This window comes from Vespa crabro, chromosome 18, assembly GCF_910589235.1.
Source record: "Vespa crabro chromosome 18, iyVesCrab1.2, whole genome shotgun sequence".
Taxonomy (NCBI): domain Eukaryota; kingdom Metazoa; phylum Arthropoda; class Insecta; order Hymenoptera; family Vespidae; genus Vespa; species Vespa crabro.
In genome coordinates, this window is record NC_060972.1 from 195,562 (window position 1) to 210,420 (window position 14,859).

General features: G+C 31.4%; 1 protein-coding gene across 3 annotated transcripts; it reads left to right on the forward strand.

Annotated features, from left to right (window-relative positions):
• The first annotated feature begins 4,533 nt into the window (after positions 1–4,533).
• Positions 4,534–8,235, forward strand: LOC124430426 (fatty acid synthase-like). 3 transcript variants are annotated; one of them, XR_006943758.1, is made up of 9 exons: positions 4,550–4,921; positions 5,009–5,590; positions 5,687–6,104; positions 6,173–6,453; positions 6,548–6,752; positions 6,847–7,007; positions 7,087–7,404; positions 7,491–7,996; positions 8,096–8,235. XR_006943758.1 is itself a non-coding variant. In XM_046976988.1 (8 exons), exons 5-8 carry the CDS (start codon positions 6,728–6,730, stop codon positions 7,626–7,628), a joined length of 510 nt encoding a protein of 169 aa, XP_046832944.1. In that variant the 5' UTR covers positions 4,534–4,921; positions 5,009–5,590; positions 5,687–6,104; positions 6,173–6,453; positions 6,548–6,727; the 3' UTR covers positions 7,629–8,054. The 3 variants fall into 3 exon arrangements, 2 of the variants coding, with proteins under 2 accessions (XP_046832944.1, XP_046832943.1); XM_046976988.1 differs by lacking the exon at positions 8,096–8,235 and having other exon boundaries at positions 4,534–4,921; positions 7,087–7,272; positions 7,491–8,054; XM_046976987.1 differs by lacking the exon at positions 8,096–8,235 and having other exon boundaries at positions 7,491–8,053.
• Positions 8,236–14,859: the final 6,624 nt, after the last annotated feature.

Consider the following 14,859-nt stretch of genomic DNA (forward strand, 5'->3'; position numbering starts at 1 on the left):
ACAAAAATATCATCGTTAGAATGAAGATAATTGAATAAATCCATTTGTTACTAAAAATTTTGCGAGTTTCGGCGTGTTATGTACTAGTGCACTACATTTTATTATTACTATCTTAAGGTATGTGAAAGAATTAAGTAAGTCGATGAATTTGTAAATAAAAAGTGAACTTTAAGCGTGACATAAAGAAAGAATAAGTTCGGTAAGAGAATTCGAGTGGATGAATGATCTATATCCGGAAAGATGTTTCCAGTGAGAGCTATCGTTCAGATCGGCAGATACATTTTAATCTTCGGTCTAACATTTCACAAAAATCCTCTTCTTCAATTATGATTTACTGATTAATGGCAACATAATAAAGCATATATTTCGGTATACTAATTCCCGAGTTATTTACTACTTTCGACGAGGAGCTCAAATTTTTCTCTAAATCTGAATTTGTCACATAACAGCTACTATCTTCGGAAAATAATCTACAAGCAGATTGTACGGAATTATAAAAATTATGTTTCGATATAATATTTTAAAAGAAAGTGGTATATGTTGAACAAAATTTCGTGTTATTTTGATGTTCTATCAAAATGAGTTTGATTGAAAGAGATAAAACTATTCTACATTTTTTGCGCGATAAGTAAAAGATATATTGATGTTTTTATTTCTTTATAAATATCTTTACATTCTATCTCTATCCAAAAGATAAACGTATCCTTTTAGACATTAAAATATTTATCGTTCTTTTATATTTCCAATGAATTTTCTCAGTTTAGAGTTGGCTACCACCACTTAACATTTGATACTATTACTCAAATATTTTTATCTCCAACTGAAAAAAACATGGTGAATATGACCATTGTTTTGGAGTTAAAAAGAAATGTATATAAGAATAAATTTTATAAAATACACAAACAGTATTATGAAAAATTAATGGAATTACCAAAAAAAAAAAAAAAAAAAAACAAATTCCAAAAAGTATAGCAAAGGTATGCGCAAGATATATTACTATCGTTTGAATAACGAGGATGAGCATTCTTGTAAAATATTTGCTTTCGAGAGATATGTTAAGTAACTAATGATAATATGAATTTAACACGTTCGTTACCAACGTTATATGTCTGTAACGCACCGATTTCCATTAAAAATCCAGCGTGACAGATACATAATGGCAGTCAATCTTTACTTTATCTCTGCATAAATAAATAAAAATCTGCAGTATATTTTGTAGCACTTAAAAAAAAATGTAACACAGTGGATAGAATTTCTTTTCCGCGATGCGGTAACGAATATATTAAGAATTATTGATCTTTTTCTTTTAACGTCGTTTTACGTATCAATCCATTTCCTTTTTACATGATAATATAATAGTATACATTAATTCTGTTAAGGATAGGAAATGACAAGAGCGGCCTATTGAACTTTTAGAATTTATAAGTTTACCATGAACTTAGATCGTCTGAATAGCAACATATTTAAAATAAATGCAAAATCTACGGAAAAATATGAAACAATAGACTTAGCATAATATTTTATTCGATACGTAACGGATTTAATTTTTAATCTCCGAAGGTATGAGAAACTGTTTCTGTAATAAATACGATGTGGTGGCATATATTTGCATTTGGTTAGTTTGTTCTATAATATTTCTTGAGAAATCGAAACGTATGGAATGAAATAATTAAAAATTTTTAATACAAATAAAATTACATGTTGGAAAATAATTTGAACTAAATATTTTCTTGATTTTGTCCACCAACGAGATTAGAAATCCTTTGTTTTCATATGGCCTCTTTTGCACTCATCTCGCTTCTCTTTCGTTACATAGATATATTTTAATCGCCATCGCTCGCAACACTCTTTTCCTTTCTCTCTATCGCCTACTTTGTCTCTCTCTGTTCTGTCTCTCTCTCTCTCTCTCTCTCTCTCTCTCTTTCTCTCAATTAAAAATCACGATAAAAAATAATATACTCTCAAGAATAGATTGTGCACAAATAAATAGGTTTTTAAAAACTTCGTCGGAACAACGTCGTTTGTTAAACTTACATCTTTAATATAAGATATTCATCCATGTTGGTCGATCCAATCGGAAAATTATTTCTGTTCTGACAGATAATGTAGATGCTCTATTCAACATTTCTCGCGAAGAAATACAGCAGTACATTGATGCTCCTCTTAAAGTAGTGATTGCCTGCTTGGTTTTGTCAGTAAATAGCTGATGCTTAGATTTTTTGAACATTTCTAAAGAAAAGAAAAGCATTGCTTGCCAGGAGAAACACGGAGAAGCTACGATAACTCACTCAGTCAATTTAATGAGCATTAGCCAGATGATCTTTTGGCAAAAATAAAGAAATACATGTTAAATCTTTTATGTCAATGGATCCGAATTTTTAAAATACTGCTTAATTGTGGAAAAATTTGTAGTTTCTTTTTGATTTTATAGACTAAAAAGAGAAATTCTATAAGTAACGTATGGTATGTTGATAATTCAAGAATTTTAAATTCGCGGCTAATATAGTTTTTATTATTGTATAGTTTTTTTTATTGTAACAATGTAAAAGAAGATAATGAACTAATTTACTCTATTTCTTTATTTGATAATTTAGTAAGGTGTGCGTATCCAATCTTTCATATTTATTTTCTCCACTGATGACAGGCGTGAATTTCGCGGTGATCTATGCTAGATAGCACACAGCAGCAGTATAATTTTTTCGATGACAAATGCTTGTAAAGTATATACATTTAGCGATTATTTCCTTTAAATTAATAATTAGTGAATATATATATATATATATATATATATATATATATATATATATATTATATATTATTCTTAATATAGATCAAAATATGTGTTTGTTTCCGCACCATCTACGAAATTTTTCTCCCAGCGCTATTTTGATATCGTTTCCTTTGTAATAGTTCATTTCATATTATTATTATTGCTACTAATATTACTATTATTATAATATGTAATGTAGTAATTTAGTTACGAAAACAGTAAAAAGAAGAAGAAACAGAAGAATATATTTATAATGTATATATCGTGATACATATGATGACGGTAATTTATGATAATAAAAGAAGGAAAATGTATCATTTTATGTGCTGGTTTGAAGGGCGAATATTCAATAAATCGTATCCTTGATAATTTGTACACATGACCGTCCATCTAATAAAAACAACATTCGAAGAAATTTATGAAAAGTTTCTTTTGTTTCGTCCGTTATAGTTTTTCTTTGTCTTATTACTTTATGATTGTTATGCGTTTATTATAATTAATATAATATAAAAGTATTCACTAATTGTTTTTAAGAAAATATTGGACAAATTCTTATTTTTGTCGCAGATTTATATAATAATTCTTATATGTATCAATTATATTTATTATTTTCTACGTAGTTATCGTAAACCAAATGAGTGCCGACATAATATCTAGCACTGAACTTTGCATGACGCACGCTACCATCAACGAAAGATATACATATGAAAGAAGGAAAAGTGTGAGTTTACGGTCTACTAACACTTCTTGCTCTAACTTATACAACTTACTCTAATTCACACGAAACTGTTTGTTACATACGCGTGAAAAGCAAATAGCAAAACAAGCTTATACATTGATAGGATAGCATGGCGAGGACAGTATTCTCCGCTTGATTCATATTTTGTCCATATCTGTCGTTTGATTTCCACATACTTTAAACAAAAGGTGGTGAATAATCTTAAATTATGAATCGCTTGTTTCTTTGTCAATTCATATCACTTTTTTTTCATTATGCATATATCTCAATGTTACATACAAAATATTTATTTAAATTATATTTTCATCATTAATTAATTATTATTTGGGCATCGAAGTAACCCACCATTTGGGTTCATTTATTATTTTTACTTTTGTTCTCCTTATCATTATAAGCCATGTTAAATTTTACGTAACAAGAAAATTTACGAAGATGGTAAAATTTTTGAATTAAAGAGAACTCGATATATTATACTGATTTGTCTTTTCCTATTTTATTTTTTATATACTTATAAGTAGATATTACAAAACACGGTTTTATAAGGTTCGCTATAATGTACAAACGAAATTTATTAAAGGAATTCAAGGTAAACAAAGTATAGCATATGATTGTAATATTTTGTTAAGTATTAGATATGAAAAGTAAAGACATTGGGATAAAGATATAGTTTTGTGTGCACATGTATGTAAGCGCACGCGTAGGTATATACATATTTTGTGTATTGAGTGTGTATATATATATGTACACATATATTACATAAATATATGTTTGTATATAAAATATAATATTGACACTATACGTTAACAAGATGTACTTAATTTCGTATTTTAATGAAAGTCGCTATTAACACAATAATAACATTCATTTTAAACATCAAATGCATGCAATTATTAATAAATGGGAGCTATAAATTTAAGAATTTTTATCATAACTATTTTGTGTATTACGACGAAACTTTATTGTTTCGTTATTGAACAGTGCGCTTTCATTGACCATGACGTACCTAACCTATATAAAAAGAATAAATAAATTCATTACTGTCGGTTGAATATGTATCTTCTTTCGAATAAGAATAACGGAATAATATAAGAATTTATGATAGCTGACGTGATATAACGAATTTCACGGAGGGGGATAACATTATTAAAAAGAAGAATTCATCGTTGACGGTTTCAGTTCGTGTTCGAATTTCTATTTCAGACAAACGAATGTAAAATATCATAACATCATAAATGAGTTTAAAGAGCCAGAAAAATCTTACAAATTTTTCAAGTATGCTGATCCAGAACCAGGTGAAGAAGTTGTTATATCCGGAATCGCTGGTAGATTTCCAAAATCCAACAATATGTATGATTTGAAAGATAATATTTTTAATCGCAAAGATTGCATCACGGATAACGGAATAGATACAGGTATAGATTATACGTATACAATCTATTTTATTTAACAATGTAAGCATTAACTAATGTTAATATTTTTCTATTTATATCTTTTATAAGAGCATTCAGAAATTCCACGACGAACGGGGAAAATTAACAATATTGAGAAATTCGATGCATTATTTTTTGACGTCAATTTTAAAGAAGCACATACTATGGATCCTGTAGACAGAATATTGTTCGAACATACTTATGAAGCTATTGTAGATGCTGGAATTCATCCAAAAGATCGTCGTGGAACGAGGACAGGTGTATTCTTAGGTTCATGCTTTACCGATACCAAGAAAACTTGGTTCTACGACAAACTCCAGGCAGGGGAATCGATCAAACGATCAGTTTATAGATGGATTACTTATACACAATTACGTATTTAGTCAGATATGCTGTATAATACGTCTTTTCAATTGTAGATAAATGGTTTTGGACTCCTAAGTGCTACCAAAGCTTATACAACCAACAGAATTTTGCATTGGTTGGGTGTCACTGGACCAACATATAACATGGATACCTCGTGCAGCTCAAGTCTATATGCGATGGAACACGCATATAGAGCTATACGTAACGGACAATGCGATTACGCGATCGTCGCTGGATCAAATATTTGACTTCATCCATTAGTAACTTTGCAATTTAAACGTTTAGGTATTGATTATGATATTTTCTTAAAGCATTTGTCTTTTTTTCTCGAATTATCATGGGAGTATTAAACAATTATTCTAACTTGTACCACTCTAATAGGAATATTGTCTGAGGATGGTCGTTGCAAGTGCTTCGACGAAGATGCAGATGGTTACGTGCGCAGCGAAGCCGTAGTTGTTGCATTTCTGCAAAAAGGAAAAAATGCTAAAAGAATCTATGCAACAGTTATCCATGCGAAAACAAATTGCGATGGTTATAAGGAACAGGGAATAACATTTCCATCTAGCCAAATTCAGAGTACTATTTTCAAAGAATTCTATGATGAATGCGGTGTACCACAGCTTGTATAAATTACATCGAAGCTCATGGTACAGGAACTAAAGTTGGTGATCCTGTAGAAATAAATGCTATAGATCAGATTTTCACGAAAAACAGAACGAATCCTCTTAAAGTCGGTTCCATCAAATCAAATTTGGGTCATACCGAACCAGCCAGTGGAATGTGCTCCATTGCCAAGGTAAACATATTTTGAAATATAAGATGAGACAATTATTCGTTCATCTTCGTTCTTTTGATATTTTGCAGACGATAATATCGATGGAGACAGGCCTAATACCCCCAAATATTAATCTTAATCAACAACGCAAAGACATAAAAGCTTTTACAGAAGGGAGAATCATGCCTGTTACCGAAACGTCTCCGCTTGATGGGGAATACATAGCCATTAATTCTTTCGGCTTTGGTGGTGCTAATGCTCACATCTTACTCAAATCAAATCCAAAAACAAAGATCAATGAAAGATTGCCAGATGACGATTTGCCAAGACTCGTAGCAGTTTTTAAGCAGTAGTAACCATATTAAATGATGTAGGTAGAACGTACTTTTAAAGACCTGAAGGTATTAGACTTGATTACGTTAAAATAAAACAAAACGATATAATTCCAACATCCTATTACACAGATCGATAATCGACCCATAGATGTCGTTATTCGTCTCATTCATGATATTCATCTCAAAGAAATATCAGGTCATTTAAGTCGGGGATACACGATAACTGGTTTTAAATCGTTTAACAAAAAACTGAGAGAAATTGAAAACTATTCTGGTATAAAAAAGCCAATATTATTTGTTTTTTCTGGAATGGGGTCGCAGCGGTCTGGAATGGGTATGGAAATTTTTTATCCAACAATTCTTCGTAACTATAAAAATAATAACCGTTGCGATCAAATGTACTAGAACGTAAAATTTGTAATTTACAGGTCAAAGTCTAATGAGATTTCCTATATTTGCTAAAGCTATAGAGAAATGCGACGCTGTATTAAAGCAATATAAATTGAATATTTATAAAATTTTAACTGATAAAGATAATAGCATGTTCGACAATATCTTGCACTCGATCGTCGGAAATGCTGCGGTTCAGGTAATATCGACAACTACTTAATTATTTGGGAGGAGCGCATTCGTTCGATAAGATCTATAAGAAGAAAAATTCTTTACAGATCGGTATGGTAGATCTTCTAACTTCCGTAGGTGTAGTACCGGACTACGTCATCGGATATTCCGTTGGTGAACTTGGTTGCGCTTACACAGATGGATGTTTTACAGCAGAGGAAATGATATTAGCAGCATATTCGCGAGGAATGGCCTTGATAAAAACAGAAATACCTCACGGTTCTATGGCAACGGTAGGTCTTTCGTATGAAGACATTAACAATCGCTGCCCTTCTGATATCGACATCGCATGTCACAATGGAACTGAAAGTACAACTGTTAGCGGACCGATCAATTCTGTGAAGGCATTCGTTAAAAAATTACAGGTTCTTTTGAAGATAATTAGGATCTAGCCAATAAAAATATTTCTTACTATTAGAATGATTTTTTTGAATGTGTTTGTATTTGGCAGGCAACTGAAGTTATCGTGGAAGAGGTACCGTGCAATAATATACCTTATCATAGCCGTTATATTGCAGCAGTTGGATCGAAACTTTTTGTATATTTAAAAAAAGTGATACCAGTAGCGAAGCCACGAAGTAAAAAATAGCTCAGTACATCGGTGCCACAAAACGCGTGGTCGACATCAGCCGCAAAACTCTCGTCAGCTGAGTATCATACCAATAACCTGTTGAAACCTGTACTATTTGCAGAAACATTAGCTCTGATTCCCAACAATGCTGTCACCATTAAAATTGGATCGCAAAATCTACTACAGGCGACTTTAACAAAATCATTGCAACCAATAGTCAGGAATATTGCATTAAATCATCCAGATGATAAAGATAACGTGATCATTTTTCTGCAAGCATTAGGGAAGCTTTATAACAGTGGTATACAGCTTGATCTTGCTAAATTATATCCACACGTAGAATATCCGGTCAGTCGAGGTACTCCAATGATATCTCCACTTATTGGGTAAGAATTAAGAGGATATAGAAAACAAAAAGGCCAATAATTATTTCTTCTGATGTAATGTAAAAATAATGTAAAAATTCAACGTCATAATTTGTTTAGATGGAAACATTCAGACGACTGGTTTGTGTCAGATTACAATAAACAAGTGAGAATTGATTCTGGCGAACGAATATTTGAAATATCGATCGATTATGAAGAATTTCAGTATGTTAGTGGTCACATGATTGTTGGAAGAAATTTGTTTCCAGCGACAGGATATTTATGTTTAGTTTGGGAAACTTTCGGCATGATGATAGGACGATTGTACACGGAAGTATTTGTTGTCATTGAAAATGTAAAGTTTAATCGAGCTACCACCATTCCGATAGAAGGCAAAATTGAAATGATAGTCATGATTCAAAAAGGTACTTTCCACAACTTGTATCTATATATTGTTTTATTTAGAATTTAACATATGTCGATCTACTAACGAACATGCAGTGGTAATTTCGAAGTGGTTGAAGGAGGTCTTGCTATTGTTACTGGATTGATTCGTGTTGCAACAAACTTGTCGAAAGAGAAAATACCCCTGCACAAACTGAAAGATTTTTCAGAGAATTACATAGACGACATATTAATTTTTTCAGTATCATTTGAAGAACACATAGAACACATAGAAAGAGTAATGAAGGCAATAGTAAACGAAGGTTTCAAACTAAAATTTAAAAAATGTACATTTGCAACAGAATCAGTGAAATATCTCGGACACATAATAGAGCACAATACAGTAAGACCAGTAAAGGATAATTTAATTTCAATACGAAATTTTCCTATTCCAAAAACTCAAAAGAACATTAGACAATTTCTTGGAAAAATAAACTTTTATCACGAATACATACCGAAAAGCTCAATACTACTAGACAACTACTAGACAATCCATTACATAGACTGTTAAGGAAAAATGAAAAGTTCATATGGTCTGAAGAGTGTGAGAAATCCTTCAAAGGTATAAAAAATTTACTATGCTCTCAACCAGTGTTGCAAATATTTGACAGGAATTTATCAATAAGGATTTACACGGATGCATCACTGGAAGGCATTGATGCGATATTTAAGAAAGTACAGAGTGATGGAAATGAAAAGCCAGTAGCATACTTTTCGAAAAAGTTAAACGATTCACAAAAGAGAAAAAAGGCAATTTACTTAGAATGCCTGGCAATCAAGGAAGCGGTAAAATATTGGCAACATTGGTTGATCGGAAGAAAATTCACGATATTCACAGACCATAAACCATTAGAAAGTATGAACATAAAAGCTAGAACAGATGAAGAACTTGGAGAATTAACATATTATTTATCTCAATATGACTTTCAAATAAAATATATTCCGGGAAAAGATAACGCTGAAGCAAATAGTCTAAGCAGAAATCCAGTACTGGAATCATCCGAAAATACGGAAGAAATATTAAAAATAATTAATCTAATAGAAATAAAAGAAATAAAAAAAGATCAAAAAGAAAATATAACATTGCAGAGAACCAAAACAGAACTAATAGAAAAAGACGGAATATTCTATAAAAAAAATTAGAAACAAAGAAAAAATAATCTTATCTACAGAACTAAGCTTAAAATTAATTAAAGAAATACATTCTGAATGTTGTCATATAGGTATCAAACAAATGATAAGCAGGATATCTCCTTATTACACAGCTAAAGGAATAACGGCAAATATAAAAAAAGTTTGCAAAAATCGCGAAATATGCATTAAGAACAAATCCAGGGGGCAAGGAAAATATGGACGGATGTCACAACTAGGACCGGCAACGAAACCGTTCGAAATCATGTCAATAGATACCATTGGAGGCTTCGGAGGACAAAGATCAACAAAATGATACCTTCATCTACTGGTGGATCATTTTACAAGATACGCGTTCATGAGAACATCAAAAACCCAGAGTGCAACGGATTTCATCAAGCTAATAAGTGGAATACTAGAAACCGACAAAATAGGAGTGATACTCATAGATCAATACCCGGGAATGAACTCAAAAAATTTAAGGAATTTCTCATAAAAAAGGGTACGAAACTGATTTTTACGGCTGTCAATGCTTCCTTTTCCAACGGCCTGAACGAGAGACTGAATCAGACATTAGTAAATAAAATAAGATGCAGAATAAACGAAAAAGGAAAAAAAAGAGCTTGGACAACGATCGCTAGAGAATGTTTGGATAAATACAATGAAACAGAGCATACATTAACCGGCTTCACGCCTAAATATTTGTTAGATGGCACATTCACCAGCATTCTACTCGAAGAGATAAAAAAAAGAAAAAATGATAAAGAAAATTGGATAAAAGATAAAGAACTAGCCCTAGAAAGAACAAAAAGATTACATGAATATAACAAAAGAATATTTAACAAGAATAGAATGAATCACCAATTTAACACAGGAGATTTGGTATATATAGAAGATGGCAATAGGTTGAATAGAAAGAAATTAGACGAATTGAGAATTGGCCCTTTCCAAATAATAAAAAAAATTTCAGAGTCTATATAAGAAATAAAAACAGGCAAACAGAAACAAGAAACCGGATTCTTCCACCTAATAAAACTACTTCCGATCACAGAGGATGGAGAAGAGGACTAAAAATTGTTGACACTTTATCCGTGGGGGGGGGAGATGTAAACAAAGTATACTTTCTCCAGGTAGATTTGTCACGCGTCTCATGGCCCGCCCTTCCTTTGTTTTTGTTATCTACAAATTCTTTTGTTACCCACAAAGCGAGTCGTTAAGATTTGGGGAGAGAAACTGGCAGTAAGAAATATAACGTAGAAGAGAAAAGTAACACGAGAGCTATAAGGAAATTTATAATATATATTAAATAAAATTTAACATTTTGAATAATAAACATAAATTGTCGTTCTTTTGTTCACAGAGAAACACATTTTCGTTTGACATTTCACCCTAATTAAAACGAGTTAAAATAAAAAAATTAAGCTATTATATATATATATATATATATATATATATATATATATATATATATACTTGTAAATTTACGTAACTAATCATATCAATATGGAAAGTTTACTAGAATTCGAGAACGTTTGTATTGATTTACTGGAAGACAAATAAATGACCTTAAAATTTATATTATCTGTAAAGTCGATTAACAAGTACGCACAATATGTCTACATACGTACATATGCATTGCACAACATATCTGCGTATGTACGTAAGTACTTAGATACGTTGATCGTAATTGAAGAATGTAGAAAATTGAAATGTTCAATAACACGGCTTATGCCGTAATGAAAAATGTTGGCCATGTTGGAGAGAAGAATAGGTAAACAGATGTGAAAGGGGAAGAAGAAGAGTTATGTTGGTGACGGTGGAGGACGCGGGTCATATGTGCAATTCAACCAGAAAATGTATTATAATTTCCGCTGGTGTGAGATATCGTTCATTTTGCTGAAAGTATTAGAATAATGGTTTGCAATGAAAATGAATTAAACGTAGCGGATTAACGAATTCAAAGAAAAAAAAATCAAATTGTACCAAATGTCAACAAAACGAATCCACACCTGACATCGTCTGCGCTTACATTTTTTTTATCAATTTTCCTTCTTTTTTTTCTTCAGTCACCGATCGATAATTAATATTTTCTTACTCGCTCACATATATTTTTTTTCTCTTCTCGTATATCTCTGATCGATAAAATAATATTATATTTCTCGCTTTCTCATGGGGTTTTTTTCTATACTTATTTTAAATAACTTATTATGGTAACTCAATCGTTTTTCTTTGAAACGAATCGTCATTCTACTGATGCAATTGGAGAGAAAGATGGAAGTAGAAGAAAAGAAAAAAGAAAAAAGAAAATACATAAAAGAAAGAAAAATATAAAGAGTAAGAGGGAAAGAGAGGGAGAGAGGAAGAAGAAGAGAGAGGAGAGAAAGAAAGAATGGGAGAAAGAGAATTTATATATGAATATGAAGACATATTTACATAATATATATATTTTTTTCATAAAATGGACTTGTCCTATTTTCAAAATCAACGGCTTATATATTCATTCTCCCATAAGGGCGTCTTGCCATCGTTGTTAAGAAAATTACCAGAGCTCAAGATCGAATTAATATTCTGCGATAAAGCGTTGCAATGGCGATATATCTCTCGAAGAAATTGGAGATATATTCTAGTATACAATATTCTTTCTCAATTCCTACGAACTTTCGTGGAGTATAATGTCGAGCAAGCTAAGAGTAAGAAACATAAGAGTACTTACTCATTCAACGTAGTATAGAAACAAGCTGATATTGCTTTAAAAAGCTTGGAATCCGTTAAAATCAAGTGGTTGGACTAGATGACACCAGTGAGAATCGATATTGGCGAAAAGTACATATTCAAGATCTCATCTATAAATGATCACTATATTAATATTTAGCTACTAATTAATATTTCTAGAGTATGATAATAGTATTAAAAAAAATTATGATAAAAAGGAAAAAAAAATTTTATTTTTATATGCCAAAAAATTAAAGGGAGCATTTCTGAATGATTGGAGTAAAGTTTTCAAGGACGCTAAACAATGGGCACAAGAGGTGGTAGCTAATGATAACAATAGATTGATAAATAGATATCATATATTAATTATAATAAAATTAATTACATATGTACGTATCTTTTTTATTATTTTTGTCAGTTAATTCAGGTCAATAAATTGCGAGGAAACGTGGTAAAAATTTGGTGAATAAGTATTGACACTGGAAAGATTAGAAACGATATAGAATCGACATCTCGCCATTGTTGGGAACATTTGTGTTCTAATTTGCGCGTTGAGGCTCCCTCAAAATTAGTAGCAGTCATTAATTTTCAATCCTTTGCTGCAAAAGAGTTAGGAAGGAAGTCACATAACGTTGAAGAAGTTGGATTTGCCAATGAAATTCATAAACGGATTCAACACTAATATGCTTGGATTGGTAACGAAATGAAAGCTGTTATTGGTCTTGCTAAAATATCGACAGCCTGTACGAGCGAAAAATTGGATAGTTCTTAATCGCAGATACGAATTAATTAATATTTTTTAAATAAAATTTTAAGAATCAATAGAGTTTTATTTATAATCGTTTTCCAATGTCGTAGGAGTTAATACGGCTAATATAGCTGACAGAATGTTTGAAAAAGCATTAGGCAGTGGGTATTATCACGTTAATTGGAATGATAAACAAAATTTTTCTTTTTCTTATCAGGAAGCGCGGTCGCGAGCAGCATGAAGAGAATCTTAGATGGTTTAGTTCAAGAAGTGCTTGGGGATGTTTCGACGAATTTAATAATCTCGAAGAAAAAACATTAAACGCCGTAGCGTTAACAACCAGACCTCTTCAAGAAGATATAAGAGACGGATTCAGTCAAGTCGTACTTGGCGATCAAAGAGTCAATATCGATCCAAACTTTGCATATTTATCACAATGAATTCAGTTATTAATGAATATGGTAGACGTCATAGATTTTCAAATGGCTCAACTGTTCAGACCAATTGGCATGGCTCATCCTGATAAATTTGATATCATCAAAGCGTTGTTAGAATGCACTGGCTTTTTGAAATCCTTTATACTTGTCAATGGATTTATCAAACCAGTGAAATATCTCAAAATTTATATTCGAAACAATTTTACTACGATAAAGGCTTTAGAGGCCTTAAAGCAATCGGTAATCGATACTGTTTCACCGGCTAATCATCTCGATGAATCATCTGGATATTAAAATTAAAAAATTAATTATTATATATCAAATATTTCTAAGTGTATAAAGATATATTTTTAATTAATCAGTCTATTAATCGCGATAAAAAATTCAACAGTATTTAAATTAACTGAGAACGACTCCAAAAAATTTCTCTATTTGTAAGTTGAAGTCTTTCTAATACAAATGATTTGTTAACCGAATTAACCGAAAATCATTTGTCCAATGATATAAAAAATTTGCAAAAAACCTTCTTAGAACTAAGCAAGTTTGGAAATTACACCAAGAATATCGTAGATCAGCGTATACAATTGAGCGATCAATTAAAAAGTCCAACAGGCGTTGCGATCGTTGACCCACTTGATAGCAGAAAGTCGATTATTCGATAACTATTAGCCAAGGCTTTGTTGAAAATTGGAGAACCAGTAGATCAGTGTCCTATTTATCCTGGTGCATTGTCAAAATCAAAGTTTTTGGGACGCGTTAGGAAATAAAGTAATTTTCATCCTAATTAATAATACAAAGACGAAAATGATATAATTAAGAATTATTATTAATTTTTTTTTTATTTTCCAAGAGAATGGAAAGAAAGATTATTATCGAGCACTGTAATAACAGCCGGTGAAATTTCAATTTGGTTCATTTTTAATGGCGACGTTGAACCAAAATGGCTGGAAACATTAAACTGCGATTTCGATGATAATAGTTTGTTAACATCACTTAATGGCGTTCGTGTCATAGTCGGAAATGGTACAAGATAGAATAATGCAAAATATACATCTTTTATTATGAACACCATTAATGCACTAATTGCTTAAAAAAAAAAAATATACAGATTTATATTCGAGACGCAAAAATTAGCAAATACGAGTCCATTTACGGTTTCGCGATTAGGACTCGTCCATCTTGGAATGATTAACCCGGATTCACTTCCGTTTGTCTTAAATATCGAAAATTTGAGTATTAACGTTCGGGACAATATAAAAGCATACCTGTTTATCTGTATGGGTGAAAAGACAAACAACTCAGTACGATTATCACCTTCCGATTTGGTCAATTCGGTTTTTTGTCATTTACGTAAAGCTCATACACAGACGCTTGGTTCAGAGGCACAAATTGAAAATCAAAACGTTAGCGAT

Excerpts from the sequence above, each read along its gene's own strand:
- LOC124430426 (XM_046976987.1), top strand. The coding sequence starts at position 6,728 with ATGGGGTCGCAGCGGTCTGGAATGG. Across the intron at positions 6,753-6,846 it reads GTCGCAGCGGTCTGGAATGG|GTCAAAGTCTAATGAGATTT; the intron begins GTATGGAAATTT and ends TGTAATTTACAG. Across the intron at positions 7,008-7,086 it reads TCGGAAATGCTGCGGTTCAG|ATCGGTATGGTAGATCTTCT; the intron begins GTAATATCGACA and ends AATTCTTTACAG.